General features: G+C 46.0%; 1 protein-coding gene across 1 annotated transcript; it reads right to left on the reverse strand.

The window, feature by feature from the left end:
• Positions 1 to 435: 435 nt before the first annotated feature.
• Positions 436 to 27,940, reverse strand: si:ch73-105b23.6 (fibrillin-1). The gene is made up of 25 exons (XM_048270373.1): positions 27,841 to 27,940; positions 26,151 to 26,206; positions 23,839 to 25,926; positions 23,367 to 23,489; positions 21,223 to 23,220; positions 20,824 to 20,957; positions 19,748 to 19,915; positions 19,223 to 19,402; positions 15,779 to 16,376; positions 14,061 to 14,234; positions 13,526 to 13,740; positions 13,179 to 13,254; positions 12,780 to 13,064; positions 12,265 to 12,501; positions 11,709 to 11,861; positions 10,269 to 10,447; positions 9,733 to 9,925; positions 9,359 to 9,478; positions 9,157 to 9,276; positions 8,930 to 8,950; positions 8,749 to 8,816; positions 8,349 to 8,541; positions 7,617 to 7,739; positions 6,383 to 6,545; positions 436 to 808 (listed from the first exon to the last, which is right to left on the reverse strand). Exons 1-25 carry the CDS (start codon positions 27,843 to 27,845, stop codon positions 670 to 672), a joined length of 7,809 nt encoding a protein of 2,602 aa, XP_048126330.1. The 5' UTR covers positions 27,846 to 27,940; the 3' UTR covers positions 436 to 669.

Consider the following 27,940-nt stretch of genomic DNA (forward strand, 5'->3'; position numbering starts at 1 on the left):
ACACCCCATTAGAAAATGGCCTTGACATGAGAAACTCATAGATTGTCATTTAATTTAGCACTGGACCATACACATGGTGAGGAAACCTTTCAGCCTTGAACATATTGAACCTGGGCAGCATGTTGGGCCTGTAGCAGAATGACATCAATCCACTGCCTCATCAATGCATTGTTGTCAGTGAAACAGGTGATCATGCCATGATGGAGTGATAACGGAGAGAGAGAATCTGGGTCTTGCATCAAAGATGTCACATGTCTGCGGTGCTAGCAAACTGATGTAGCTGAGCAGAAATGGGGAAGCCATGATTGCACAAGGACGAGGGGAATGGTGCGGTGCACTCTTAGGTTGCCACACATCGGCATGTGCTGGGGTTGGTGCGGGGGAGGTGAAGGATGACAGAAGCTGCTTGCAACACACACACACACACACATGCTGTAGCTTACACACACAACGGATATGAGCTTTATTGACATGTCACGCAACACTACTTCAGCAGGCTCTCACAAAGTCTCAAGTTAAATAATATAATATCTCCAGTACATTGTAGACATACAGGACACATACAGCACAACAGTTAAGAGATTATATCTGTGTTGGAGTGTGGGAAGAACATTTGAGCATGAAAATAGTGTGTGTGCGTGCGTGCGTGCGTGCGTGCGTGCGTGCGTGTTATCGTCGGCCTCTGTGGGTAGGGATTCCATCCAGGACTCGTGGGCTGCAGTGGCTGGTGTAGTGCAGAGCTGGGTTAGAGTAGTCAAAGGGCATGCTGAACTGGTCCTGCCGGCACTCAGGTAGCAAACGGGGGATCCTACACACACACACACACACACACACACACACACACACAAACATGTATGGAGTTAACAGAGGCTACATCGAGGAGACGTCAAGGAGATGTTTCACTCTCACTTGTGCTATGACTGTCACATGTGAGGCTGTAAAGCCTATCACATGGAACATACATTAGCATTTCATTACTTATAGCAACATGAAATAGCAAAATGCTACTAGGGGCCATTCAGTGTTAGGCTCAGTCAAATAAACACCAGTTCGGCAGGCAAAAGATTTCCTTCTTGGCATTTTAAAGTTGTCCTTTTAGGACATGTCATTTTTGTGTGTGCCTCGGCTATCAGAGAATTCTTTCTCTACACTGCCTCTTAGACGTTCTACCTTGGACCAAAGAGCACCCAAATCAAACTCAAAAGGAATTGAGCACGCCATTCATCTTGAATCTGAAGAGATTTCCTATGTTTCTGCATGTTACATTCACTTGTTTTTGTCACTAACACAGAATATCTCTGTTGTTGTTGTTGTGGTGTATGTGTCTGTGTGTGTGTGTGTTTGTGGGTGGGGGGGTGTAAACAATCCACTGTCCCCTTTTTTCAGTGTAAGAACATAATCCGAGTAGGACCTCCCATGACCCTGACCCCTTCACGGTATTACACTCACAGATCACATGTGCTCCTGCCCCAGTGATGGAGGAGCACACACATCTACACACACACACACACGCACAGGCAGACAGAGATAAAGAAAGAGACAGAGACACACACACACACAAACACACACACAGACACACAGACACACACACACACACTTTTAACCCTTCCGCTGGTCTTTGGGATTACTCTTCCCTGAGACCCAGTCACGTTTTGCTGGTTGCTTACAGATTACACCCGGCGGTGGCGCGCTGTGTAGTGGGATGGAGCCCACGCTGCCACACAGCCCAGAGAGCAGCTGTGCCAGATGGGCCCCGCACTACATGCACCTCCCTACCACTGACCCTGCCTCAGTGTGGGCACATCCAGGAGCACCACTGACAAACACTGACAATACTGACAATCACTGACAACACTGACAATACTCACAAACACTGACAACACTGACAAAAAACACTGACAAACACTGACAAACACTGACAAACACTGACAATACTGACAAACACTGACAAACACTGACAAACACTGACAAACATGGGGTTTTCATTTAATCGACACGACAGCAGTATTTCACAAGACAAAGATGCCTTTACATCTGCATGTCCATTGTGCAAGCAAGCACAGATGTGCATTTAATGTCATGTATGGATGTAGCACAATATTGGAGATGGTTCTTCTCACTGCAACATCACTGCACCAGTGCACATTGGAGTGTGTGGATGTATGCATTTTAACATCCTCCTCATAAAAGCTGACTAAACCAGCACTGAGAGGTAAGCATTTCATGATGTGGCCGTGGACGTTGAAATGGCAAAAAATATTCAGCATTTGGCCAGATTGTGTAGGAGCCTGGCCCCTGACTCAGCGTTTGGCCAGATTGTGTAGGAGCCTGGCCCCTGACTCATTATGCCTGGCGCCGTGCTCACTGAGAGCTGAACGCTACGCTAACTAAGAGCATGTATGCATGTAAAGGCATAAAGCCTTGAATTGTATAAGGTTGTGGAAAGATTACAAGCGTAGAAAAAAATCTTAGTGTGAACTTCATTCGCACAGAGGAACTGCCTGTGCTGGTCTTGAAGATTTTGCTTTTGAATATTCTCTCTTAACTAGCAGCCAAGAGCGCTCTTGCAATGAATAAGTTTAATTAAAATCTGAACAGAGCTGATTTATTTTTCATTTCTCAATCAACCTTGACCCTTGCAGCACTGTAATTTCACATTCATATTAATTATTTAACCTATACTCTTCTGTGGAGAACTTCTAAAATCCTTTCACTACTTTGTTATCAGAACTGCTAACTGACACCTGTGGTCCTCCTGACTTATCACGGCTTATCAGTAGCTTAATCACATTCTATTATGAATTTATAAATATATCATGACTATTTCATTCCACACCATAAAATCAACCACATACTATTATGAATTTATAAATATATTATGACTATTTAACTCCACATCATCCGCATGTTAAAAACGATATATAGCATGTGGTGTACACTTAAGGTGCAATACACATCACTGTCTTAATGTGTTTACAGCCTAGAGACTGTGCTCTTTATTATGTAAGATTTAGAAGTGTTTTAATGCCAGTCATCACACTAACCCAAACTGATGTACAGCTCTAGTTTCTGTTGTTCTTCTGTATGACACTCTCTCTGAGTCTCTGACTCATGGTAACTTGTGCGCTGAGTCGCTTTAAGTCATGTTCTGACTGGTTTAATCTGGCATGTTTTTGCAAGTTCTTCAGCGGTGTTGGGAGTCCTTCATAGTAACTTCTCACCACTGCCATATGTAGCCTACCAGTCCAGTGTTAAGAAGCCCAGGAAGTATAGAGCACTGCCACAAAACAACATGTACGCCTGAAGAGATATGCTACCAGATTCATAATCAGCTTCTGCATCCTTGCAGGCTTCTAGTGGTTGAGTTCAGCCACCACGCACTTTATTATAGCTTCTTTATATTCTATCATGGAATCTTATGCTTTCTCATGCAATTTCCCTTTCACTCAATCATGTGCTCACAGTCATATGCTCTACCTTAATACTGTGTACCTTAATGAAATGCATGTCTATGCTCTACCTTAATACTGTGTACCTGTTACGACCCTGTTGATTGTTCTTGGGGCTCCGTCCCCTTTATTCTATGTGTTGCCTGTCTGTCTCCTGCAGGGTGCTGAGTGCAGGGGTGGCGCCTAGTAGTTAATGGGCTGGACTATATAAGAAGGCCAGGTTTCCATGGGGAGAGCTTGGAGAGAGCCGTCGCCGGTCGTGTAGCCCTTGCTGGGAGCTCCCTCCGTCTTCGTCGCGTTTTGTTTTGGTTATTCATTTCCCCTAGACACATTTTGCACGACACTTTACTTTTATACATTATACTGACGTTTTCTATTTATGCAAATAAATGATTTATATTGAACGCTATGGTGTGATCTCCCCCATTTTATGTCAGGTCTGCTTTGAGCCAAGCCATTACCTTAATAATATGCATGTCTAACGCTCTACCTTAATACTGTGTACCTTAATGATATGTAGTGTGTAGTGTGCAGTGTGTAGTGTGCAGTGTGTAGTGTGCAGTGTGGGGTGTGTAGTGTGCACAGGGCCGGCCCGAGGCATAAGCGAACTAAGCGGCTGCTTGGGGCCCCCTGGCCACCAGGGGCCCCCCAATCGAGTTTCTTTCTTTTTTTTTACATAATAAATAACGTAAACAAGTGACATCAATGAATGAATAAATGAAACAATTAATAATTTAAAACAAGAAAATTCTGATTTCATGATCAATATGCCTGCCTACCTCTACTGTGTCTGCCAGCCTTTGAGTCACGCGCATAAACTAGACACGTTCAAAAGTTCAAAAATCGGAAGACGGTAATGTTAAGAAAAGTATCCCTCTGGTGCCAAAAACAGTAAGAAGAAAATGACAGAGGAGGAGAAAAACGAGCAAGATACAGGTATGTTTGCATGATTATTTACAGTATGTTTTGTGCTTGAGGTAGCTAGCTAGCTGTCATGATCTAATAATATAAGCCATCACCAGAGCTAAATCCCCGCCATCAACAGAGAAATGTCTCCCATTAATATACATTTATCTAGATGTATTTCAGATGTCAAGGATATTGGGATTGTTTTGGATGTTTAATCAAGCATGTACCCTAGCCATAGGTGGGTTTTGTTGTAAATTAAAGTTAGCTAGCTGACTGAAGTGGACATTAGCACTACAGTAGCTACATGAAAACGTACTGTAGCTGAAGGCAAATGTACCACAGAGGATTGTTTCTGATTTAAGCACCTGAAAGTGTTGATAGTTTATTACTGTTCTATAATATGTGACATAGTGGTAAGTCTGATAGCAACAGCAGACTAAGCCCAGGCTCCCAGTCCCAACCCCAACCCACTGACTAGCGCGACTCTGGGCAATCGTAACGTTCCAGCTTCATAGGCAAAGATGGAACAGTACATGCGCTCTGCTCTATGATCTTTGGAGAGAGATGGTAGTGTTTGAGAAAATATACCATGTTGGGTGGGGAGACTTCTGTGATGAAAATAGACTTACATTTGATTAAGATAGTGGCAAGTGATGTAGCGGTGCTACCCTAATATTTAGGCTGCAGTAGATCACCATGTTAAGCGTTCACCATACTGCAATTAAGTATACTTTTGATTATGCCTCATTTGCCAATAGAATATGAATTGTTACATGTGGAATTGCTTGTTGATGAGTGTAAGTAATGATAGCAAAATAAACTCATTCTGCTCGATCAAATATGCACTATTTTTTTTTTTTTTTCAGAGACACTGTTGAAGTACTTTGGAGCACATCTCTACCACTACCTAACTCTACCTCATCAAGTGTCTGCCTCCATGGCTGATGACACAGAAGGTGAGGTTTTCTTGATGGCAAATGGTTACATAGCCTGTTAAAATGACATGACACATTTAACATAGTTTTTGTTTTATTTATTTATGTATTTATTTAATTATTGCAGGTTCGTCCACTGCAGAGTTGCAGATACCTGAAAGCCAGGAACAAGTAGGAATAAGTATCTATTTTTGGAACATTTTATTTTTTGATTATTAATGTTTGTCTATTTTGGTTTTATTTTGTAGTTGAAGATTGCTCATTTAATGCACATTTGCGGATTTGTTCTGCAAATCTGTTGAAAAACAAGTCATTAAACGGATGTACTTGTTTACAACAAATACAAATGCTGTTGTATTTTGTTATTTGTCAATTCAACTTCAGTAAACCACCCTTAGTGCTTCACTTTGAATATGAATGTTTTAAATAAATCTGTAAATAATAAATAAATTAGTACCCTCTAAGATTAAAAGGTGACAGGGTTGGTGTAAATAACAACTAATACATTGGTTTTACACGAAGCACATGGGGCCAGAAGTCTAGAGTGGAGCCCCAAAACATTTTTTTGGCATGTGAGCAAGGATGGATTACTGAATGAGCCTACCGAGTCCTTATGCATCTGTGTCCAGGGGGACAGTAGTTCATAATCAGTCACTGTATTAATACATAACCTCACTGTATTAATTTCTAATATGTCATTATAGTTTGAAGTTGTCAATTATCGCCAAGCACAGGTGACTCTGCGTTGTGGGAGGGGGCCCCCAAATCAAATTCTGCTTAGGGCCCCCAAAAGGCTCGGGCCGGCACTGAGTGTGCAGTGTGCAGTGTGGGGTGTGCAGTGTGGGTCGTGCTGTGTGTAGTGTGCTGTTGTGCGGCCCGTCGGCCAATTTTCAAAACCCAATGTGGCCCTTGAGCCAAAAAGTTTGCCCACCCCTGGTGTAGTGTGTAGTGTGGGGTGTGTAGTGTGTAGTGTGGGGTGTGTAGTGTGCAGTGTGTAGTGTGGGGTGTGTAGTGTGTAGTGTGGGGTGTGCTGTGTGTAGTGTGCAGTGTGCAGTGTGTAGTGTGGGGTGTGGGGGTGCTGTTGCTTACTCTCCACTGACGGTCCTCTTGCGTGAGCAGCAGAAGCAGGCCAGGGCGGCCAGCAGCAGCAGCAGGGGGATGCCGATGCCCAGCACCAGGCCCAGGATCAGCGGCTTCTGCTCCTCCATGGACACAGCCTCCGCAGTGCCCGTCCGGTTCACACTATCCCGATCTGGACGACCGAAGGGGGGGGGGAGATGAGAGGGGGACAAACAGATGGAGGGAGAGAGAATGGGTGAAAGGGTGAGAATGAATATATAAGATATAACATGAGGAAAAGCAGAGATTGAGGGAAAGAGAGATGCAAGCCCACACGAGGAATATCGGGCATTCTTCTGACAGTGTGCACAGTAGACCTCAAAAAGGAGGAGGAGGAGGAGGAGGAGGAAGAGAAGCTTTCAAAGCTGGAGCCGCCTGTGTATCTAAGATATCCCAGAGAGTGAAGCAAGCCATTCATCTAAGTAGAGACCTCAGCTGTGCTCCCTCCCCGTCTCCTCTCCTGATAATATCATAAGGCTGTGATTAAACACATTGATAAAGTCTCACAGCCTTGACTGCGGGTGTAAAAGGGTTTTTATCAGCACTGAGACATCAGCGGGTCAACAGGAACAGACAGGCCTTTAAGGAGGCTTTCAGACTGTTAGCTCAGAGCATTTGAAACATCAAACATGGCGCTGGAGTGGGTGATAACAGCAGAACCAAATGTCACTAAAGAATTCAGCAAAATATTATTTTTCTTACTGATATAAATATGGCGAAACATCGTCAAAATAAATGGCTATATCTTTAATGGCTATATTGATCCATCTATATTACATTATTAAATCCATATTATACATTATATTTTAATAGAAACCAACACACTACACACACTACATACAATTATTTAAAAAAATATATATATATCTTTAAGATATATTCATATTTTGGTTTGACCACTGGAGGATGGGAGTCCTCTGAGCCCGAGAGGACGTCATGTCAGGACACTCACCTAACACACAGGACTGCGCCTCCTCCATGTCCGAACACTCACCTAACACACAGGTCTGCGCCTCCTTCATGTCAGGACACTCACCTAACACACAGGTCTGCGCCTCCTCCATGTCAGGACACTCACCTAACACACAGGACTGCGCCTCCTCCATGTCCGAACACTCACCTAACACACAGGTCTGCGCCTCCTTCATGTCAGGACACTCACCTAACACACAGGACTGCGCCTCCTCCATGTCAGAACACTCACCTAACACACAGGTCTGCGCCTCCATGTCGGTGCCGTTGCACACACACCTGTAGCCTCCGTAGGTGTTGGAGCACACCGCCGGGGGCACACACCTCGCCTCCTTGGCCTTGCACTCGTCCAAGTCTGAAGGCAGGCACAAGAGAGAGAGTGTGTGATGTGTGTGATGTGTGTGTGTGTGTGTGTGTGTGTGTGTTTATGCTTGTGTGAGTCAAAGATTGAGCACAATGCCTTAGGGCAGTGCTGTCCAGGCCTGTTTATTACATCCAAGTAGGTACTGCTTTGCTAAAAAGTTTTAAAAAGCCACTTGATCACTGTGAAGTGACCTCAGACGCTTCATCGGCACTCTGAAGGCAGGCGGAGGACAACAGGAGAGAGGGAGAGAGAGAGAGAGAGAGAGAGAAAGAGAACGAGAGAGAGAGAGAGAGAGAGAGAGAGAAAGAGAGAGAGAGAGAAAGAGAACAAGAGAGAGAGAGAGAGAGAAAGAGAGAGAGAAAGAGATTTGAAAATAAAAACTTTGGATAAAGGATTTAGCACAGGTGTCAAGCCCAGGAGGTCTTCCAGGGCCAGATACATCTAATTAGATTAGAACGTTTCAAATAGTACTTCATAATGTTCATACAAAGCCTGAAGTATTTCAACATCAGATACTGCTGGTGTGAGACTTACTGAACATGTAAACTATGTACATGTATTTATGTATGTATGTGTAGCTGCCAGCTGAATACTTCTCACCTCCAACGTCCGCCAGAGTGATGTCGTAGTAGCCGCCGACCCGGCTCAGGTAGTCCTGGACATACCAGTGTGGGGTGTCACTGGACATGTTGATGCGGTACTCGTTGGGTCCGCTCAGTGGCGTGGGTTGATGCTGTTTCATGCTGGCGTTGTAGAATTTGTTCTGGAAGCCCATGGATAGGATCCGCTCCAGCTGAGAGGCAACAGCAGCCCTCGTTAGAACCCTCGTTAGAACCCTCACAGAATTAGAACCCTCACTTTATGAGATCCCTCATTTAGAACTTACTGTACTTTACATTGTTAGAATCCTCACATAGCAGTCAATCACAGATTCTCCAGAGCAGTAGATGGTTAGGCATCATTTAGTGTTTAATGGACTCAGATGGAAGAATCGGCTCACCTGAGTAAGGCCCTCCTGCCCTGCCTGTCTTTTGGCCCAGCTCATGGACACATTGAACACATTCCACCCTGAAAAACACAAAACCAGTTGAGCACAGACAGCAAAAAGCAACAAGCGCTGGCATTGTTACAGGCCAAGCAAACAATGCAAAAAACAAAAACAAATCAAAATCAGGATTTACCTGTAGGGTTTGCGGAGTCACCTGTGATGAAGTGCACAAAACATATTTTCAAAGTATCAGGCCACACAATGCAAATCATCACAGAGCAATGCAAGACAGCACAACAGAACACACATGATACACAACACAACACAACACAACACAATACAACACAACACAACAAAACACAGCCAATCCACTATCCAGGCTGTCATGGTTGTGCGTCTGGACAGGCGGCTCCTACTCACCACAGCCGTCTCTCTGGTCACTTCTGCGGTAGCGGCAGGAGCAGCGCACTGAGCCTGGGGTGTTCACACACTCAAACTTGGCATTGGGACAAGTGGCAGGGTCCAGGCATTCATTTATATCTGAGAGTGAACAAGTATCAGTGAGAGTGAGTGTCTGTGTGTATGTGTGTGTGTGTGTGTGTGTGTGTTTAATTAGCATTACCTGTGCACTCTTGTCCGTTCCCTGTGTACCCAGGCCTACACACACAGGTGTAGTTATAACCGGTGCTGGAGCACTCAGCCATTGGGTGACAGGGGAATGGGAAAGGTGGCAGACAGAAATCTGTGGGAGCACGACAAAGCATTCAATACAACGCATTACGTCAAAGACACGAAAAATGGTCCAATATTTTGTGTTTTCACATTACCACGCTAAACTAGACACGCTAAACACGCTAAATACCATCCCAGATCTTCACATTCATTTCAGATAGGCATATGATAATCTATCCATAGCAAAACATTGTGCATGTAACCCTCAAACAACACTCGTGACCAACGACTTCCTCACAGGCTGGTGGGTAGGTTCTCCCTCACCGTTCTCGAAGCACTTGTAGCCAGGCGCTCCGCTGTTGACGGTGGGCTGGGGGCAGGCAGCGCAGGAGAAGGAGTCGGAGTGGGGGCCACTGGAGCAGTCTACACCAGGGAAACAGGGCTCGCCCTGACACGCGTCTGTGCGGCTCCCACATAGGGGCCCACTGAAGCCTTGCGCGCACAGGCAGCCCACCACCTACAGGGGGCAGTAGAGTAGAGACAGGAAACCCTTACTGAGAGATAGATAACGCAGGGTGGTGGACATGATGAGGAATATCACGGGTCAGAACTGGAGATGTCTTGACCGCACTCACTAGATGGAAAGCAAGAGGGGTGTGAGGAGAATTTTGTGTAATATGATGACAAGCGGAATGGATAGTGATCAAGGTCTTCACCTAAAAGATGCACATACTCTCCGCCTCTTACTCTTACACTATAAAATGCATTACATTGTAGGATGGTCGTTGGTATTCACAACCACAGAAATGTGTGTGTGTGTGTGTGTGTGTGTGTGTGTGTGTGTGTGTGTGTGTGTTTACCTGGAACTTGCCCTGTAGGTGGTTCTGTGTGACGCTGCTGTACTGGCAGGTGCCTCCGTTGAGGCAGGCACACACCTGCAGCACGGGCACGAGCAGAGAGCTGGACATGTGGTCACTAACCAGCACCGATACAAGCACCGGCTGCACACTCAGGGCCGTCCACACCAGCACACCGTCACCTGTGTCACAGAAAACACACACACACACATGTAGATGTACAAACATTTATGTACACACACACACACACACACACACACACACACACACACAATTAAGTCTTTTAAACAACCAGAGATCTTTTATTACTTTGATATTATTATACTTACCAACACGTTCAATTACTTAATTAAACATTATAAATAATGCAAAATTTAATTAATTTAATGCAGACCATGTTATGTTGTTTTATCTTAAGGACAATGATATTTAGACAGTGATGAAAAAAAAGTTTTCCCTTTCTGTTTCTCAGAAAAGCATTATCAAGAGCCTCAGCTGTCCTGTTGTTAATCCCGAGACACATAGAGGAAATGCAGTGAGCAATGCAGAGATTATGAATGTATACTCTGCTTTCGATCTCTACGATGCCACATAATCATGCCTGGATTTACCAAAAAAAGAAACACAAATCACAAAAGATGGCTGACCTTTGTTTGAACCTCTTTTGTCCTGCAGCAATGGGAAAGTGTTTTACTGATTTAGCGAAAGCTAGATGGTTTTCATGTACTGTCTTTGCTGACCCATAAAGGTTGAACATATTTTCACTGGAGTTATAGTGACCATTTCCCCTGCTTGACCAGTTGCAGCCACAGGACTGTAGATGACGTTCATCATCATTAGAATGACATGGTGTGGATGAGAAAATGCACAAACAATCTCAAGAGGGTTACCCAACATTTACGGATTTACCTCTCATATCTATCCTAATGTTAAAGGGCCACAGGGTGGACCCCTCAAACTTGATTAATAAGGTCCTGTTTAGGGCATGGCTGATATACATTTTTCTCTGGTTGTGCACTCTTAAAGGGTTTCTAATTTGATCAATTTAGAACAATTTGCATACGACAGACACTTGGGTACAGAAGAGGGAAGGCAGAGAGGAAGCATCCGTAATCAGAGCAAAGGTGATAGAGGAGGTCAGAAACATTGACCAACATACTCCTTATAAGAGTGTTCTGCACCGGACCTTTCAAGAATCCAAATATGGGGTCTAACCATGGGTTCCTTACTGTGAAGCTGACATCTAAGGCAGTCCTGAGGGGCCTAACAAATGTCAAATGTCATCAGAGTATTTTCAGAGAAGCTACACTTTATGAGTTCTACTAAAGAAATAATTTGAAGAATATATCAAATAAAAAATAAAAAAAAAGAATATAAAATTGGAATATAAAACTGGACAAACACAAATTGAGACCCTGGTGAGTGGTTGCCATGGAGACTGACCGCTGCCAATGGTGGCCTGTGGAGGTCGGGGGTGGAGTAGGGAGAAGCTGAAGGGGTCATCGTTAGGGTCCTGAACCCTGACCTGCACTCGCACCGTCTGATTAACCCTACAGCGGATCACTGTAGGCTCTGTGATGATGGGGGGCATGTTCGCTGTCAAAGGAGAAGGAGAAGAGAGAGAAAGACAGAGAGACAGTAAGACAGAGAAGGAATGAATGAATTAATGAATGGATGGATGGAAGGACGAATGAATGAAAAAGGGGGAGAGGACATGAGAGGGAAGGAGGAGAAATAAATAGAGAGGAGAAAGGCAGGAGGGAGGAGAAGAGAGGAGAGGAGGAAGCAAAGAGGGAAAAAAAGAGGTGAGTAGAAGTCATCAATCACAATCTGTTTGTGTTGTTTCACGGTCATCAGCTTCCGTTGCTAAAGCACTGTGAATGACCGCTGTGGACTGATGTGAATGGGTACATACGTCATGCACGTCTACAGTATGCTTTAGTTCACTTCACATTGCTTTCCCATGGTTGTTTATTAGTCCGCCAGCAGACGTGCTTACCGAGGGTCAGAGAGAGGTTTCTGTATCTCTGCTGGGCCTGCAGGGTCTCCTGGCCCAGGTGTGTGTTACCGGAGGCCAGGCTGTCATGCACACACTCCCGACTGCGTTGACACACCTGCTGCTGGCGCTCCAGGGCGGTCGGGCTCACGGAGAAGAGCTCCTCAGAGGTGGCCGCCACGAACAGCTTCGAGGGGAGGACGAGGGAGGGGAACAGACTCTCAGGGGATGGGGCAGCCCCTTCACACAGAGGAACAGGCACACACACACACACACACACAGATATCAAGTATGTACATGTTCATTGACATATGGAACATATAGAAAATATATGTTACTGTGTTACACTCGTTATGCTTGGTATACTATAGTGCTATGTGTGTGTGTGTGTGTGTGTGTGTGTGTGTGTGTTTTCACCCATTCGTGTACATGTTTTTGTATGTGTGAAAGTTTTTGAATATGTTTATAATGTGTGTGTGTGTGTGTGTCGGCATGCATGTGTATATGGGCACACTCACAGGACATGCCAAACTCATGCAGCTGGCTCTCCGTTGGCTGACTGCCGTCAGGCGAGGGCGTCAGCTCGCCGTTGGACATGAGGAAGTCGTCTGACCGCTGGGAGCTCCAGAGGCCCAGAAGGCCCACGGTGCGGTTGAAGAAGGCCTGCGGCACCTCCGCCATGACGGCCAGTCTCCCAGCGTCCCCCCTCCACACCACCACCTGCAGACCGCCTGCGTATACCACCGCACAGCGGCTCAGTGACGTGCAGCGCACAGCAAAGCGCTCCTCGGCGTGCAATACACCTGCCAGGACACCAGAGGGTGCCAGTGTGATCAGGCCTTAAAGAGTCTTACACATGTATTGATACAAAGGCTGTGGGTGTGTGTATGTTTCTTAGTGTCCACATCATTGCTCACCAACAGAAACAGGAATATTGACATCATTAACCAGGATCTTAAGTCCACCTTCGGTCTCTGCACGCATCCATTCCACCTTTGAGACACAGAGATCCATGATTCAAATTCTATCTCTCAAAAAACAGTCTCTTTTTGCCATTGCCAAAGCATACAAGAAATAGATTTTTTGAAGGATTTAGATTAAAGAGGAAAGTAAAATACAATAAGGGTAACAGTTATTGTGTATGGGGGGGTTTCAAAAAAAAGATCTCTTTTTCTCACACACACACACACACAACACACACACACACATGCACATGCATACGCACACACACACATGCACACACACACACACACACACCCTGTACCTTCCCTATGCCCTGGTGGAAAGCTGCGAGGCGTGCGAGGGCAGGCACCCGCCGGGCCTCTCCGTGGCTGTGCAGCACGTCTGTCGCCCCCTGCAGGGTGAAGATGTTAGAGCCGGAGCTGGAGGACAGGCGCACCATCACAAATATCCCCAGAGCCTTGAACGTGTACTCAGACCCATCAAACGTGATGAAGTGGAGGCTGCCATAGGCCATGCCTGCACAAGAGAGAGTCACTGCACATTACAGACCTACTGTATGTCAAATATGCTCATATGCATACCCTATATACCACACATATGAACATTAATTCTGCAGGATTAAAGAACACGGTTGAGGAGGAACAACAAGATACAGACACACACACACACACACACACACACACACACACACACACACACACTCGCTCATCTACAGTATGAACCGCTATGAACAGACACACTCACTCTCACACACACATACTGTACATATATGCAAGCATGCATACACAAACAGGATATTTATACATAATCCCACTATATATTTAGCATCTTCTCACCTATACCAGGCATGGCTTTATTGGCCAGTATGCTGCTGTTGCTGGTGTCGTCATGGTCATCACCTGAGCCCATCCATCCGTAACCTTGACAGCGGTCGAGGGGCCTCTTCCTCAGGTAGAGGTGACAGAGAGACGAGAGCATGCAGCACCACTGGAAGGGCAGCAAGTCTCCATCTAGCAGAGAGACCAGAGGTCATCTGTAGGCCTACATATGACGAGTCTACAGACTGTAAACCTACATGAGCAGAGTAGTCAAAGGAAAACTATGCTACATATATCCACTAGGGGGGAGAATAATACAAAAACTGCTCCTTGTTTGCACTCTTCTCCTCACGGCTGTAAGCCAGGATTTTTCATATGTCAGTGTACCATGAGTTTGAAGCCGTTATTTTAAGGCAGTGTTTCTCAAAGTGTGGTCCGGGGACCACTGGTAGTCCGCAAGCTATCCCAAGTGGTCCGCGAGCAGATGTGGTAAAATATAATATAGATGAGTTGTTTGCAATATTGAACCAACTTGTATGTAAATCCAAACAGTTCTGCAACACTGCCTATGTAAGCTATGCCATCAGTTTAAATCATAAATTAAGGTGGTTCAGTGAGTAGGCCTATTGTGCAGGCTAATATACTGTTGAAGTAGGTCTAATCTTTTTTTTTTAGCTAGGTGGTCCGTGCGTTTCTTTTTTATTGATTAAGTGGTCCTTCGTCTGAAAAAGTTTGAGAAACACTGTTTTAAGGTAATAGAACTGTCACTGCGCACTTGCTAATGTTGTACCAATGTTGTTGGCTCTGTTGCCATAATATTCCTACATCACTGCAGACTCACCAAACTCTGCTTGTGCGGTCCTGTTGACTCAGTACCTAAGTGGATGTGAATGACAACCTGCTACTTGCTTCATTACAATATGCGTATGTTACAGGCTCAACCTGCTAATAAGTCTCTCTCACTTCACCCTCGCCAGCTCTGCTTGTGCTGTTTTGCTGACTTATTCAATGTAGGGGACCCCTCTGCTTTTGGTTATAATGTCAGAATGTGTACATGATAGACTCACTCCGCTAATGACTTACTCTACTAGAGGCAAACCCCTATACACTTTGCTAAAGATTCATGGTGATGTTTTTTTAACTATGGTAGAACTTCACAAAAACTTCATCTAAGTTCTCTCAAAACATAAATGGAACAATGAGACCACAACTAGGTCTCCTGAACTACAATCTATGAGAATTACCATCTAAGAATTACCATCTATGAGAATTATTATCTATGAGAATTACCATCTATGAGAACTACCATCTATGAGAACTACCATCTATGAGAATTTCCATCTATGATAACTACCATGTATGAGAATTACCATCTATGAGAATTACCATCTATATATGAGAATTACACTGTAAAATTGTCTTACAGGAAAGTTGAAATCCACAAAAGGATCCACAAAACTTGCCATGTGCATGGCATTAGGTTCCAAATGTATAAAAAAAATAGATAAATGGAATCAGCTATTAGATCTATTTTAGCCTCTCTAAATGTTTCAGTGATCTGTTTATTCAAAAATGCTTCTCATCTGATTCAATATGGCTTTTGAGCTGCTGTTGTCACATCAACAATGCTCTCCCACACACTCCAGAAATCAAGGAATTATAGTTGCTTCATCTCAAAAAAAACTTTGTTTACATCTGTTACTCTGTTAATATAAGCTGACTGTTTAAAGTGTTACCTATATGCTGCTGTGTCTTGTGGGTGCTGAAGTAGCGATCGCTGTATCCAGCCAGCAGGGGGCCCTGTGGTTCATAGACGCAGCGTTTCCCTGCGCCGTGCTTGTTGAACAGGATGGACTGAAACACCTGACCACCAGCGCCACCCCAGCGCAGCCCTCTCATCTCCCTGAGCGCCTCCTGGGTGTGGGGAAGAGTCTCCGGTCCGAACGCCAGGTCCTCCAGTGCTTGGGTGCGGGTGCAAGGGCATGGCGCCACACCCAACGCCCACTCCACCGGCTCGGGTTCACTCAACGCCCACATCTGGCACTTGCGGCGCGGGTCGTCCGTGGTTCCGGTGGGCCCGGTCAGGTCGTACACCAGCTGGCCCAAGTGGCCCGTGTTCCCAGGCACGTCCTGGGGTCGGTAGCGGCCGCCAGGTCCAAACAGATTGTCGGGGGGGAGGGTGGTTTCATTGTGGAAGTGGCCAGCTCCATCCGTGTAGCCAATCAGGGCGTTGTGGTGTATCCTCTGGCCTGGACCCCACAGCATGTCTCCAAAGCGAAGCAGGCCAAAAGAGCGCTTTCCGTCAGTAGTGAGAATACACTGGAATGTATTGGTCTATGGACACAGACATTCATTAACCAGGCCAAGAACATCAGAATATGCTTAAATTTTTGTTAGCAGCGCAGTTGTAACATGGGCTTTTTCCTTGTTGCTTTATTACTTTGTAAAATGCTTAGATAAATCACACATTAATCTATTGTTCTCATGTTCAATAACCACCAAAAATTATCACACGTGTTTAATGCATTTAATATTTCATGTAGGATTTGTCTGACTTTTTTTATTTTATTTTATTTGACTGATCGAGTTAACTTAGGCTACATCTACACTACAGCACGTTCCGACCTACTGTCTACATTACACTATCGTAACTCCCAAAACGGGACGATTGGATCCGCCGGCGACCCTGTAGGCCTATTTGTTTTAAGCCGGAGCCATTGTGTGTGAGTGGTGGTAATAATGGTAATGGTGATATGGATGCACAACACAACTTTCAAACTGAAACAGTCTTTGTGGACACGGAACAGATTTGTTTCTTAAATCCATAATTAAAACAAATATGCCGTAGTGTAGACGTAGCCTTACGCTCGCGCACACACACACACACACACACACACACAGTTTCATATGTGTAAGTCTTATGCTGAAGTAGGACAAAGACCAGGTCAAACAGCACCACACCCTAGCCACTATCCTCACCTTACTTCTCAGCATATGTGAAAGAGTGGGAAGGCATAATAAAGCAGGTAGTGTTACAGTGATATTTCAGGGTAAATAAGGATTATCTCTCTTTAGCCAGATCCTGTTTACCAGCTGTGTGAACAGCCACAAGAAACTGGTAGCCATTGATGGTATGTAGATAACGTGTGGTTTAGATTTTGGAACATGTGAGTTGCACACTGGTATTAGATTAAAAGTCATGTCGTTCTGAGAGAAAAGGAAGTATTTTAAAATGTCACGATGCAAATAGAACCGAGATGTTGAATAAGTCCCTCCCTATTATCCTTTACCAACTGAATACATTCTGTGTATGTTGATCTTCTTGGTCAGTTCCTGTTTTCTTTAAGCACGCTGTAGTCCTCTCTCTCTTAAAGCAAGGTATTCTGGGTAATTACCGGCCTATTTAAAAATGTTCCTTTTGGGTTCTAGAAAAAGTTATTTTTACTAAACTTTCCTCTTGAGGACAACATTTATGACAATCGAGGATCTTTGGTTTTATTGTTGTGTCATTGTATGTTACAGTAAAAAAAAGCAGAGGCGCATTCAAGGGCTTGATACTAATACCAATTTGTATTGAGAGCCGAGGTTTTTACAACAAGTCTACAGACAAAAAACTGGGAAACAAACGTTTCGGGCGTTTGAAGCGTGTTTTTATTTTTCTATTAGTTTTTCCTACGTATTGTTTGTTACATGGACATGTGATTAAATAGACCACATTGCTAGTAGATTAAGTAGTGAACTGTTTGATTGCATAACTTTTTCCTGTAGTAGAACACACAAATGTAGTGGTCTTACCGGACCTGTTCTGGCAAGCAGCTGTAATTGTCACCTGTAGTAGAACACACAAATGTAGTGGTCTTACCGGACCTGTTCTGGCAAGCAGCTGTAATTGTCTGCTCTGACCAAAAAATCCCTTATATTTCTGGCCCTGTAATGAGCGAATAAAGGTGGGTTAGGGAAGAGGGCACGCATCATTGAACACAATAGCGCTATTAGATGGAAGGATGAAAAATCCCCTGTCGCACGACATTTCAATGAAGCAGGCCAATCAAGCTGTCATTGAACATGTTAAACCTGTACGTAGATGTTTACCCTGAAAACTCTCCATCATTTAGGGATGAATGAAGAACTGGTTCTGTCATGTTTTTTGTGATGCGATAAGCACTTATGTGGATCTTGTATTATTGTGTATACTCCTGTCTTGAATCCATATATGTATACATTTTGTCTGTATATACAGAATATATATTAAATATATTAAAAACATATGTTTTTAATGTTAATTGCACATATGGTTGTTTTTTGGTTTTGGTGTAGTTTATACATACATTATAATTTGTCTTTTGTGTTGACATTAAGTATTACGGTAATTGACACGTCACGGCTATAAAAAACCTGAACGCCCTGTGATGCGTTTCATAATGGAGACATTGATAATGGGCTAAGCCCGAAACGTTTGTTTCCCAGTTTTTTGTCTGTAGACTTGTAAAAACCTTGGCTCTCAATACAAATTTGTATTAGTATCAAGCCCTTGAGTGCGCCTCTGCTTTTTTTACAGTAACACTCAACTTTTAGAGTTCACGCACCAGGCAAAACATTACAAACTTAAGGCGCAGACGCCGATTCTCCATTGTGTCATTGTATGCAAATACTGCCTGTTTATGTGTGTGTGTGTGTGTGTGTGTGTGTGTGTGTGTGTGTGTGTGTGTGTGTGTGTGTGTGTTTGGGAGTTTGGTGTGTTTTCCTTTTCTCTTTCTCTTCTATTATAAAGCACTTTGGTTTTCAATGTGTTATATAAATCACATGTACTTACTCACTTACTTACTATGTACTGTATATCAGAGATGACAAAGGTGGCTGTCATGGGCCAATCAACCCACCCAGGAAACCTTCAAACCTGATAACTCACCGTCATTCCAATAAAACAATTGTCAAACAGCTGGCCTAGCAGGCCATCTAATGGCATATCAACTATCAAAAAGCCACTAACCCTACCCTCCAACAAATAAACAATAAACCAGCATGGTCAACAATAAATTACAATCAACCAGCTGATTGACTAATGAGCCTATTAGCCATTTGGGCAACAATCCCATAGTCTTGCTCTTGTTTGCGCCTGAATCTAGTCAGGATGTATGTCCCAGACTTGGACACAGTATGGGAAAGAGCCGTAGTCTGACCTCAGAGAGGTTGACCTTCTGGTAGGACACTGGCAGCACATGGTCCCATGTGACTTTGAGGATCCAGGCAGGTGTGTAGGGAGGGTTCCCCCGCTGAGACTCCAACTGGCTGACGTGCTCTGCTGTGTGGTTGAACACTATCTGGGCGTAAATATCTGAGTGGTTCATCTTATGATACTCCTGAGAGAGGAGAGGACAGACAGAAAGAAAGATAAACAGACAGACAGACAGACAGAATTAATGAAGAATGGGTGTACAGGTTTTGGAAAAAGGAAAGAAAGTTGAAGTTGATATCCTTCTCACTGCCAGATAGAGTCTGTCATACTACCCCCTGCATCTGTACACTTATGGGCAGGGTTTAAACATTCCATAGTGAACACTGTACAAGTTTGTACATGAGTGAATGTTTCTTAGGAAAGCAACTTTTCTTCTCCCAAATCTCCCAAAGTTTTTTTAAACAAATGCTTCATCTTTCATTGCACTTGTTGGCACTTCAACATGACTTTTGGCTGTCTCCATGTTTACCTGGTACAGGAGCTTCCCTTCTCCCAGCGTAAGGTCAGCGTCATCCCAGAACACTGCCAACATGGCCACACCCTTATTTCCACGGAAACCCAGGGAAGAGGGAGCGGGATACAGAAACTGTTCGTTCTCTGTGACTGACTGCAGCTGGACGAGGCCATTGTCCGAAAACTGTACAAATATTAAAACACAAAACTATAGACTGAAGATACTTAAAATTAGACTGAACATACTGTATGTTCATTAATTGCCATTATTTGTAACATTTTTCATTTGAAGATCACTAATTTCCAAAAAATCCTAAGTCATCATAATCTTTCTATTATAGTTAGGTCTGACAAACACATGCTTCATTTTTACAGTATAAGTGGTCAGGGTCCTGCAAGTTAATCAGGGTCCCCTCTCCGTCTCCCCTTGAGTCAAGCTAACGACAGGTATACAGTTATAGCAACAGTGACTCATAGCCGACATTAAGAAGATGAAACCGAATTACCCTTCAGGGCATGAGAAAAGAAAGAAAAAACTTCACAAGAATGAACAGCGGGAACAGCAGTCAAATAAAGCTGGCCTAACAGGGAAGTGAATCCCCTGATCTGTCTGCGGCTTGCTTGCCAGCCTTTTCCAGTAAGAGTACTTTTATATTGTGAAATATAACCACATATTCTGTTTTTTGAATGTGGACGACTGGCTATATTTTCTAAAAAGGAAAAAAGAACCGCATCTTGGCAAGTAGCCAGACACAGGTGAAGAACAGTCAGCCTCAGTCAGTACTAGCAGCCCACAACTTAAAGCTGTGAAGGTGATTCACACACAATTATGTTTATTTCCCCTAGCCCTTTATGGGTCAAAAAAATATATTTGGTAATTTCCGTAGACATCCAAAATGGGGTGGGATGATTGTATTGAGAGCACTGGGGTGTCAGGTGTGACTTTAAAAAAAATGCTTACATTTTGGCCAAAAGAGATCAGGATTTTGCTTTGGGCCCCATGGAGGTCTGAATCAGCACCGTAAGTGGTCAAACTAAGTGTCCACAGTGTCCATGGCAGCCCAGGATCCTTACACCTTGCTGGATACTCACATAGAGGCGGTCATACAGTTTGCCCATAAAGGGAAAGCCCATAGGTGGACTGATGTAGGGAGAGTTTCCATCGGCTGTAGTGATGGAGACACCAGTATCTCCCACCTCCTCTCCAAAAGGGTACAGATCACTCTCTGCAGAGAGAAGAGCACATCTTCAATACATTGAACAACAGACAAACATCAACGTAAGTATCTGGTGAAATTGCATGGCTAGATTGTATAATCTGTGTTTTGGCTATTTGCTTTTTTAAAAATAGGGACACATAGTGAACCATATGCACACATACAGACAACACTCTCATACAGAGATATCAAAACACACACACACACACACAAACACAAATATATATGTAGAGAGAAAGAGAGAGTTGGCAGTTGTGTTGATTGTGTCCCCCACCCTTTCGTGCCAACTGTTGACAAACAGTACTGTTAGAGTGGCAGATGCAGGTGAAAGAGCCAGGGGAGTTGGCACAGGCGGTGTGCCCAGGACAGGCTACCAGGCTCAGGCACTCATCCACATCAGCACAGCCTCTGTGCCCACGTCCATCCCACTCTGTTGTGGTCCAACCTCGGCCACAAACACACCGGAAACTGCCCACAGAGTTCTGGCACATCGCCTGAGGGTGGCACCCTCCTCTGTTGTGTTGACACTCGTCAAGGTCGACACACAGCGACCCGACCGAGAGGAACCCTGACGGGCAATGGCAGAGGTACGAGCCCGGGGTGTTCAGGCAGCCGGCCGGAGGGTGACACGGGGTGACGCGTGTGGAACACTCGTCCACGTCCTGGCACCAGGTGCCATTGCCCACGTAGCCCGGCGGACAGTGGCACGAGAACGACCCCAGCCAATTCCAGCAGCGCGCCAACTCGTGGCACGCACCGCGCCCGTGGCACTCATCCGTGTCGACGCACGCGCTGCCTTCCTCGTGGAACCCTTGCGGGCACGCGCAACGGAACGTTCCAGGCTCATTGGAGCACAGCTGGTCGGGGTGACACGTGTTGTTCGCCAGGCACTCATTGATGTCTGTGCAGTTCGGCCCATTGGGTTGGTAACCAAACGTGCAGGGGCACAGGAACGACCCGATAGTGTTGACACAATCAGCGTGGTCCACACAGGGGCTCTTGTCCACGTCACTGCACTCGTCCACATCCACACAGCGCGTTCCATTAAGAAGGAACCCTGCGTCACAGGGACACTCATAGGTGCCTGGTAGGTTGACACATGTGGCATTGGGCTGGCAGGGAGTGGCGTTTCCGGAAGACTCTGAGCACTCATCGACATCCACACATTCGGTTTCGTTACTCCAGAAGCCCTCGTCACACTCACAATAGAAGGAGCCGAGGCTGTTGAGACAAGTGCCGTTGGCGCATAGCTGACCGGTGAGACACTCATCTATGTCCGCACAATCTTGACCGTTGAGGGTGAAGCCCGGGTCGCAGGTGCAATTGAAGCCACCCACCGTGTTGGCACAGGTGCTGTGATCCTGGCACGCGTTGTCTTTGAGGCATTCATCCACATCCTCACAATCAGTGCCGTTACCCACATAACCCTCCCAGCAGTCGCAGAAAAACGACCCCGGTACGTTGTGGCACTCGGAAACATTTGGGCACGCCGCCAAGCCAGATGAGCACTCGTCAACGTCCTTGCAGAGTGAGCCATTGGCCCGGAAGCCGTTGTCACATGGACACTGGTAGGCCCCGCCGATGTTCAGGCAGGTGCTGTTGTCAGGACAGGTGGCGTTCCCCGTCGCACATTCGTCGATGTCCACGCAGTGCGTTCCGGTGTCGTTGTAGCCCTCCCAGCAGTGGCAGCGGAATGACCCCGGCCTGTTGAAGCAGGAAGAGAACTCCGGGCACGGCCACTCCTCTCCGGTCACTTTGGCGCACTCGTCCACATCCCAGCAGTCCATTCCAGTCCCCGCGAAGCCATCCGCACACCTGCAGTAGTCGGAGCTCCGCGCGTTCACACACTCGGCGTTTGCGTGGCACACCGCGCTGGCATTCAGGCAATCTTCTGTGCTCACACAGGTGCCCGAGTCATAGACCAACCCCAGGATGCACGTGCAGGTGTATGCACCAGGTGTGTTGTGACAGGTCATGTTTTGCTCACAGGCAGAGGGCAGCAGACACTCGTCCACATCGTCACAGGTACGCCCGTCACCAGAGTACCCGTCTTGGCACACACAGCTGTAAGACCCCTCAGTGTTCTGGCATTGGGCAAGATGACTACAGTTGTGCGGGAGGGTGGCATTGTGGGCGCATTCGTCCACATCCTGGCACTCAATGCCGTCCCCGGTCATGCCAAGCGGGCAGGTGCACTGGAAGGATCCTGGCGTGTTTGTGCAGCTGCCATCAGGGTGGCATCCTCCATTTTGAGAAGGGCACTCATCAATGTCTAGAAGTCATCCAAAAGGGGAGAGTGTCAAGCAAACAGGCTCCCCACAGTGAGCTTCTAGAGACTAGAAAGAGGATCCACAGAGAAACAGACAAAGACACACACACACACACACACTGTTTCAAACCAGTGAGGTGAAGACTAACCTGTGCAGTTGTGTCCATCTCCCTCAAAGCCATTCAGACAGAAACACAGATGACTCCCGACGGTGTTCACACACTGGGCAAAATCACTGCACTGATGTGCTCTGGAATCACACTCATCAATATCTGAAAAAGAATGACGAATAAAAGATACAGAAAGAAAGAGTTAATAGCCATCTATATAGTACTTATAAGTACAATGTATCCACTTACCATCTAAGTAGCATATATCCATCTAGCATTTCCTCATAGACAGACAAATAAACTGAACAAATTAACATGGATTTAATATGCTATGGAAAGGGTAATGACAAAAAAGCATTTCATGAATATTTCGAGCTACCTATTTGTACGTACAACTATCCTGCATATTTATCTATACTATCATGACAGACTATAAACAAAACATTTAAAGATGTGAATATATATAAAGTTGTACACAAAGTGTTGGAGGACTAATATCACACAAACTCACCAACACAGTCTGTCCCATTCTGTGTGAAGCCAGTTCTGCATACACAGTCATAAGACCCAGGCTTATTCAGGCATTTGGTTTCATTCTGTGGACAAACATCGTCCCTCTGGCACTCATCAACATCAGAACAGACGCTGCCGTCCCCCACAAACCCCACATCACAGATGCATTGGAACCCAGCAGGCGAGGGGTGGCACAGGCCATACAGGTGGCACGGTGGGTCGCACTCAGAGCTGGGCTCCACGCAGACGCCACCACGCACCGCCACCGTGCCGTTCAGGCACGAGCAGACGGCTACGCCGGGCGAGTTGATGCACGTGGAGCCGGAGGGGCAGGTAGCGTTGGAGAGGGCGCACTCGTCCACGTCCTCGCACGCGAAGCCGTCACCAGTGAAGCCTTCCTGGCAGCGGCATGAGAAGGAGCCGCGGGCGTTCTGGCACGAGGCCCTGGCATCGCAGGGGTCGTCTGCATCGCACTCGTTCACATCCTCGCAGCCGGTGCCGTTGCCGGCGAAACCCCGCTTGCAGGTGCACGTCACTGACCCGAACGTGTTCAGGCAGGTGGCGTCTGCGTGGCAAGGGTTGTCCTCCTGGCATTCGTCGACGTCCGAACACTCAGTGCCCTGGGTGTCGAGGGTGAACCCGACCTGACATGGGCACAGGTACGAGCCCTCCGTGTTCAGGCACCGCTCGTTGGCACCGCAGGGCTTGGCCAGGTCGCGGCACTCGTCCACGTCCAGGCAGACGGTGGTGTTGACCAGTGTGAACCCGGAGGGGCAGACGCAGGCGAAGGAGCCTCTGCTGTTCACACAGGTGGCTCTGGACCCGCAACCCCCTTTGTCCACCAGACACTCGTTAACGTCTGAGCACTTGCTCACGCCATCCCCGGCGTATCCCGGCATGCAAGTGCAGTTGAAGGTCCCCGGTAGGTTCACACACTGGGCGTTGGGGTGGCACTGTTGAGGGAAGGAGCATTCGTCGATATCCGCGCACTTGATCCCATCACCCTCATAGCCCAGGTGGCACTTGCAGGTGAAGGACCCTGGGAAGTTCACACATGAGGCGGACGGACTGCACTGCCCAGCGGCACACTCGTCCAGGTCTCTGCACTGCGTGCCATTGAATGCGTAGCCACGGCCGCAGTCGCAGGAGAAGGAGCCCGGCTTGTTCACGCAGGCGGCCATGGTGGGGCACGGGTCAGTCACACACTCGTCCACGTCCACACACTGGACTCCATCCCCGAGGAAGCCGGCGAGACAGGAACACTCGTAGCTGGCCAGCATGTTGATGCACTGGGCGTTCGGGTGGCAGACGTTATCCTGATCGCACTCGTTGACGTCCACACAGATGAGGCCGTCGCCCACGAAGCCCTTGTTACACGTGCACGTATACGATCCCGGAGCGTTGATGCAAGTGGCTTCTAAGCTACAGATGTTGTTCGCGCATTCGTCGATGTCGGCGCAGGTCTGCCCATTGCTTTGGTAGCCAGTGCTGCAGATGCAGCGGTAGGTCCCAGGCAGATTTCTGCAGCCTTTGTAGCCAAGGGAAGCTGAACAAACTCCTGGGGTCTCTGAGCACTCATCCACATCCAGACACAGATAGTTGCCATTGCCTTTGTAGCCACTGTTGCAGGTGCATACATAAGAGCCTGGGTTATTGGTGCACGTGGCGTTCCAGTGGCAGATGCCCCACTTCTTGCACTCGTCGTCGTCCTGGCAGGTGAACCCGTCGCCCTTGAAGCCCACGTTGCAAGTGCACGTGCGGCCGCCGTTGGTGTTGATGCAGGCGGCCTTTGCGTGGCAGCCGCCGTTGTTGACCTGGCACTCGTTGATGTCCGTGCAGACGATGCCGTCGCCCGAGTAGCCCTGGGCACACACGCAGCTGTGGCTGCCCAGGGTGTTGTTGCACTGGGCATTTGTGTGGCAGCGGTGCAGGCCCAAGGCGCACTCGTTGATGTCCGCACACTGCACGCCGTTGCCATTGTAGCCTGTGTCACACACGCAGACAAAGTTGCCATTACGGTTCTTCATGCAATTGGCATAGGTGTGGCACACACTTCCTACGGCAGCGCAGTCACTCAGGTCAGCCACTGGAGACACAGAGAGAAAAACAGACAATACAAATAAGATGCAATAACAATAACAAAAGAGAAACACACACACACACACACACACACACACACACACACACACACACACACACACACACACACACACACACACACACACACACACACACACACACACACACACACACACACACACACACACATGCTCAGACACACACACAGAATAGGAGATGTGGGTATCTTACCTACGTGGGTGTAATGTAGGCACGCACAAACATACACCAGAGAGAGCAGTGAAGCCCTGCAAGCAGAAAGAGAGACTTCTGAGTCAAAAGAATGCAGATTTCATCCATAGGACATTTGTTAACTCGTACCAAGAATAGGTGAGTTGCAAACAATGGGTGGGTCATAAAACATGTTTTGTCTTAAATACAAATATACACATTAATAAACACATGCACAAGCTCTTGAATGTCATATTGCTCACAAAACATATTTTATTTCTGCGATTTTGCTTACTATGTTGCTCTGAGTTTGGGGGAGAATAAAGTCTGTAGATATATAAGGGATTTGGGTCTAAATGTCAGAAAGTTTCTCAGTTACATTCTCGGGTGTTAGGACAGGACAGTGGTTGAGATCTGGTTTCATAAATATGGAGCAAGAAAGACATCCCTTTGTGAATGGAGTTTGTAAGGCATTAGGCAAAACAGAGATGCTAGCCCCTGGAAGGGCACATAGGTGGATTCCTGACTGCAGCTAAAAGTATTAGTTACAGGAATAGGTTACCTCTTAAACCCAATTCTATTCACCACAAAGGGGGAAAGGTCTCTGTTACTTTGTTTCCTTAGCCTATTTGCTAGGCCTATAGCACAGGGTAGACCAGGTAGTCTACTTTAGAAAGGACTCAATAGGATGGGAGCAGATATACTGACTATGTGGGTTTCATCTAGCATTCATATACTGTACACAACACCAGATTTCATAATGTTATATACTACTTATGGTTTGATATACTATGTTCATATAGTAAAAATAAATATTTAATAATAAATAAATAAACAATCCCTGATATCTGATGACATCTTCCTCCAGCCTGGAGGCAGAGTTTGCCTACTGTACTGACTTGAAATGACTCAATAGACACCTGGGCGTGGTGTGTAGGAGAGTGGCCCTTGGGTGAAGGAGGCAGATGACAAATAAATCCATATTTAAATCTATATAGTTACAAATAAATGAGAGAGATAGTGTAATACAAAGCTGAACTAATTGTTCTCTACCCTTAACCTCCAAGAAGCATACTGTTCACACATTGATACTGCTGAATGGAAGGAGGTTCATTCCAATCAAAACGTACTTAAATTAAGTTCACATTTGTATACTAACAGCTGAAGTAAACAAAGAGTAAAATCAATCACTGTGATGAGTTGTACATCACTTCTCACATCACATCTAGATATCTAGATACTAAATTACAATCTAAAAAGTGATGTGTTAAAATGACACATTGCTGTGTGTGCTCAGGGAAACACATTTAGTGTCAATTTCAACACAGCAATTGTGTGGCTGGGTGAAAGGTTAAAGACAAATTTCAGCTATCTAACAAAAAACCCTGTATTTTAACTTTTTTAACCCACCCAGCATATGTCACACAATTTGGCTATCTCCACATAATTGCGGTGTTGAAATTGACACAAAATGTGTGAAAACATACAGCAATGTGTCATTTTAACACACTTTATAGGGTACATGAAGAGAGCTATCAACAGTAGCCAGATAATCGCTACTGATAATCATCCACCAGATAATGGATTTGACTAGAAGACCCCACAAATTCACACCTGACGAAGATGACCCTTGGCCATCATGGGCACGCTGACAATCCAAAATCCGAAGATTCACATTTTGCTACCCCAACACACACACACACACACTTACTGCATGCTGGTCCAGTGGCGTGGTTTTCAAGAGGCAGTCATTGGGGCAGATGGTCAAGCCTGCACTCCACTCTCTTCTTGTGTGTCCACGTCCCCTGACT

Source organism: Alosa alosa, chromosome 18, assembly GCF_017589495.1.
Source record: "Alosa alosa isolate M-15738 ecotype Scorff River chromosome 18, AALO_Geno_1.1, whole genome shotgun sequence".
NCBI classification, from domain to species: Eukaryota; Metazoa; Chordata; class Actinopteri; order Clupeiformes; family Clupeidae; genus Alosa; species Alosa alosa.

Coding starts and splice junctions, on each gene's coding strand:
- si:ch73-105b23.6 (XM_048270373.1), bottom strand. Junction 25,927..26,150: donor CCTACATTACACCCACGTAG/GTAAGATACCCA, acceptor CTGTGTCTCCAG/TGGCTGACCTGAGTGACTGC. Junction 13,065..13,178: donor CAATATTCCTGTTTCTGTTG/GTGAGCAATGAT, acceptor GTGTCCTGGCAG/GTGTATTGCACGCCGAGGAG.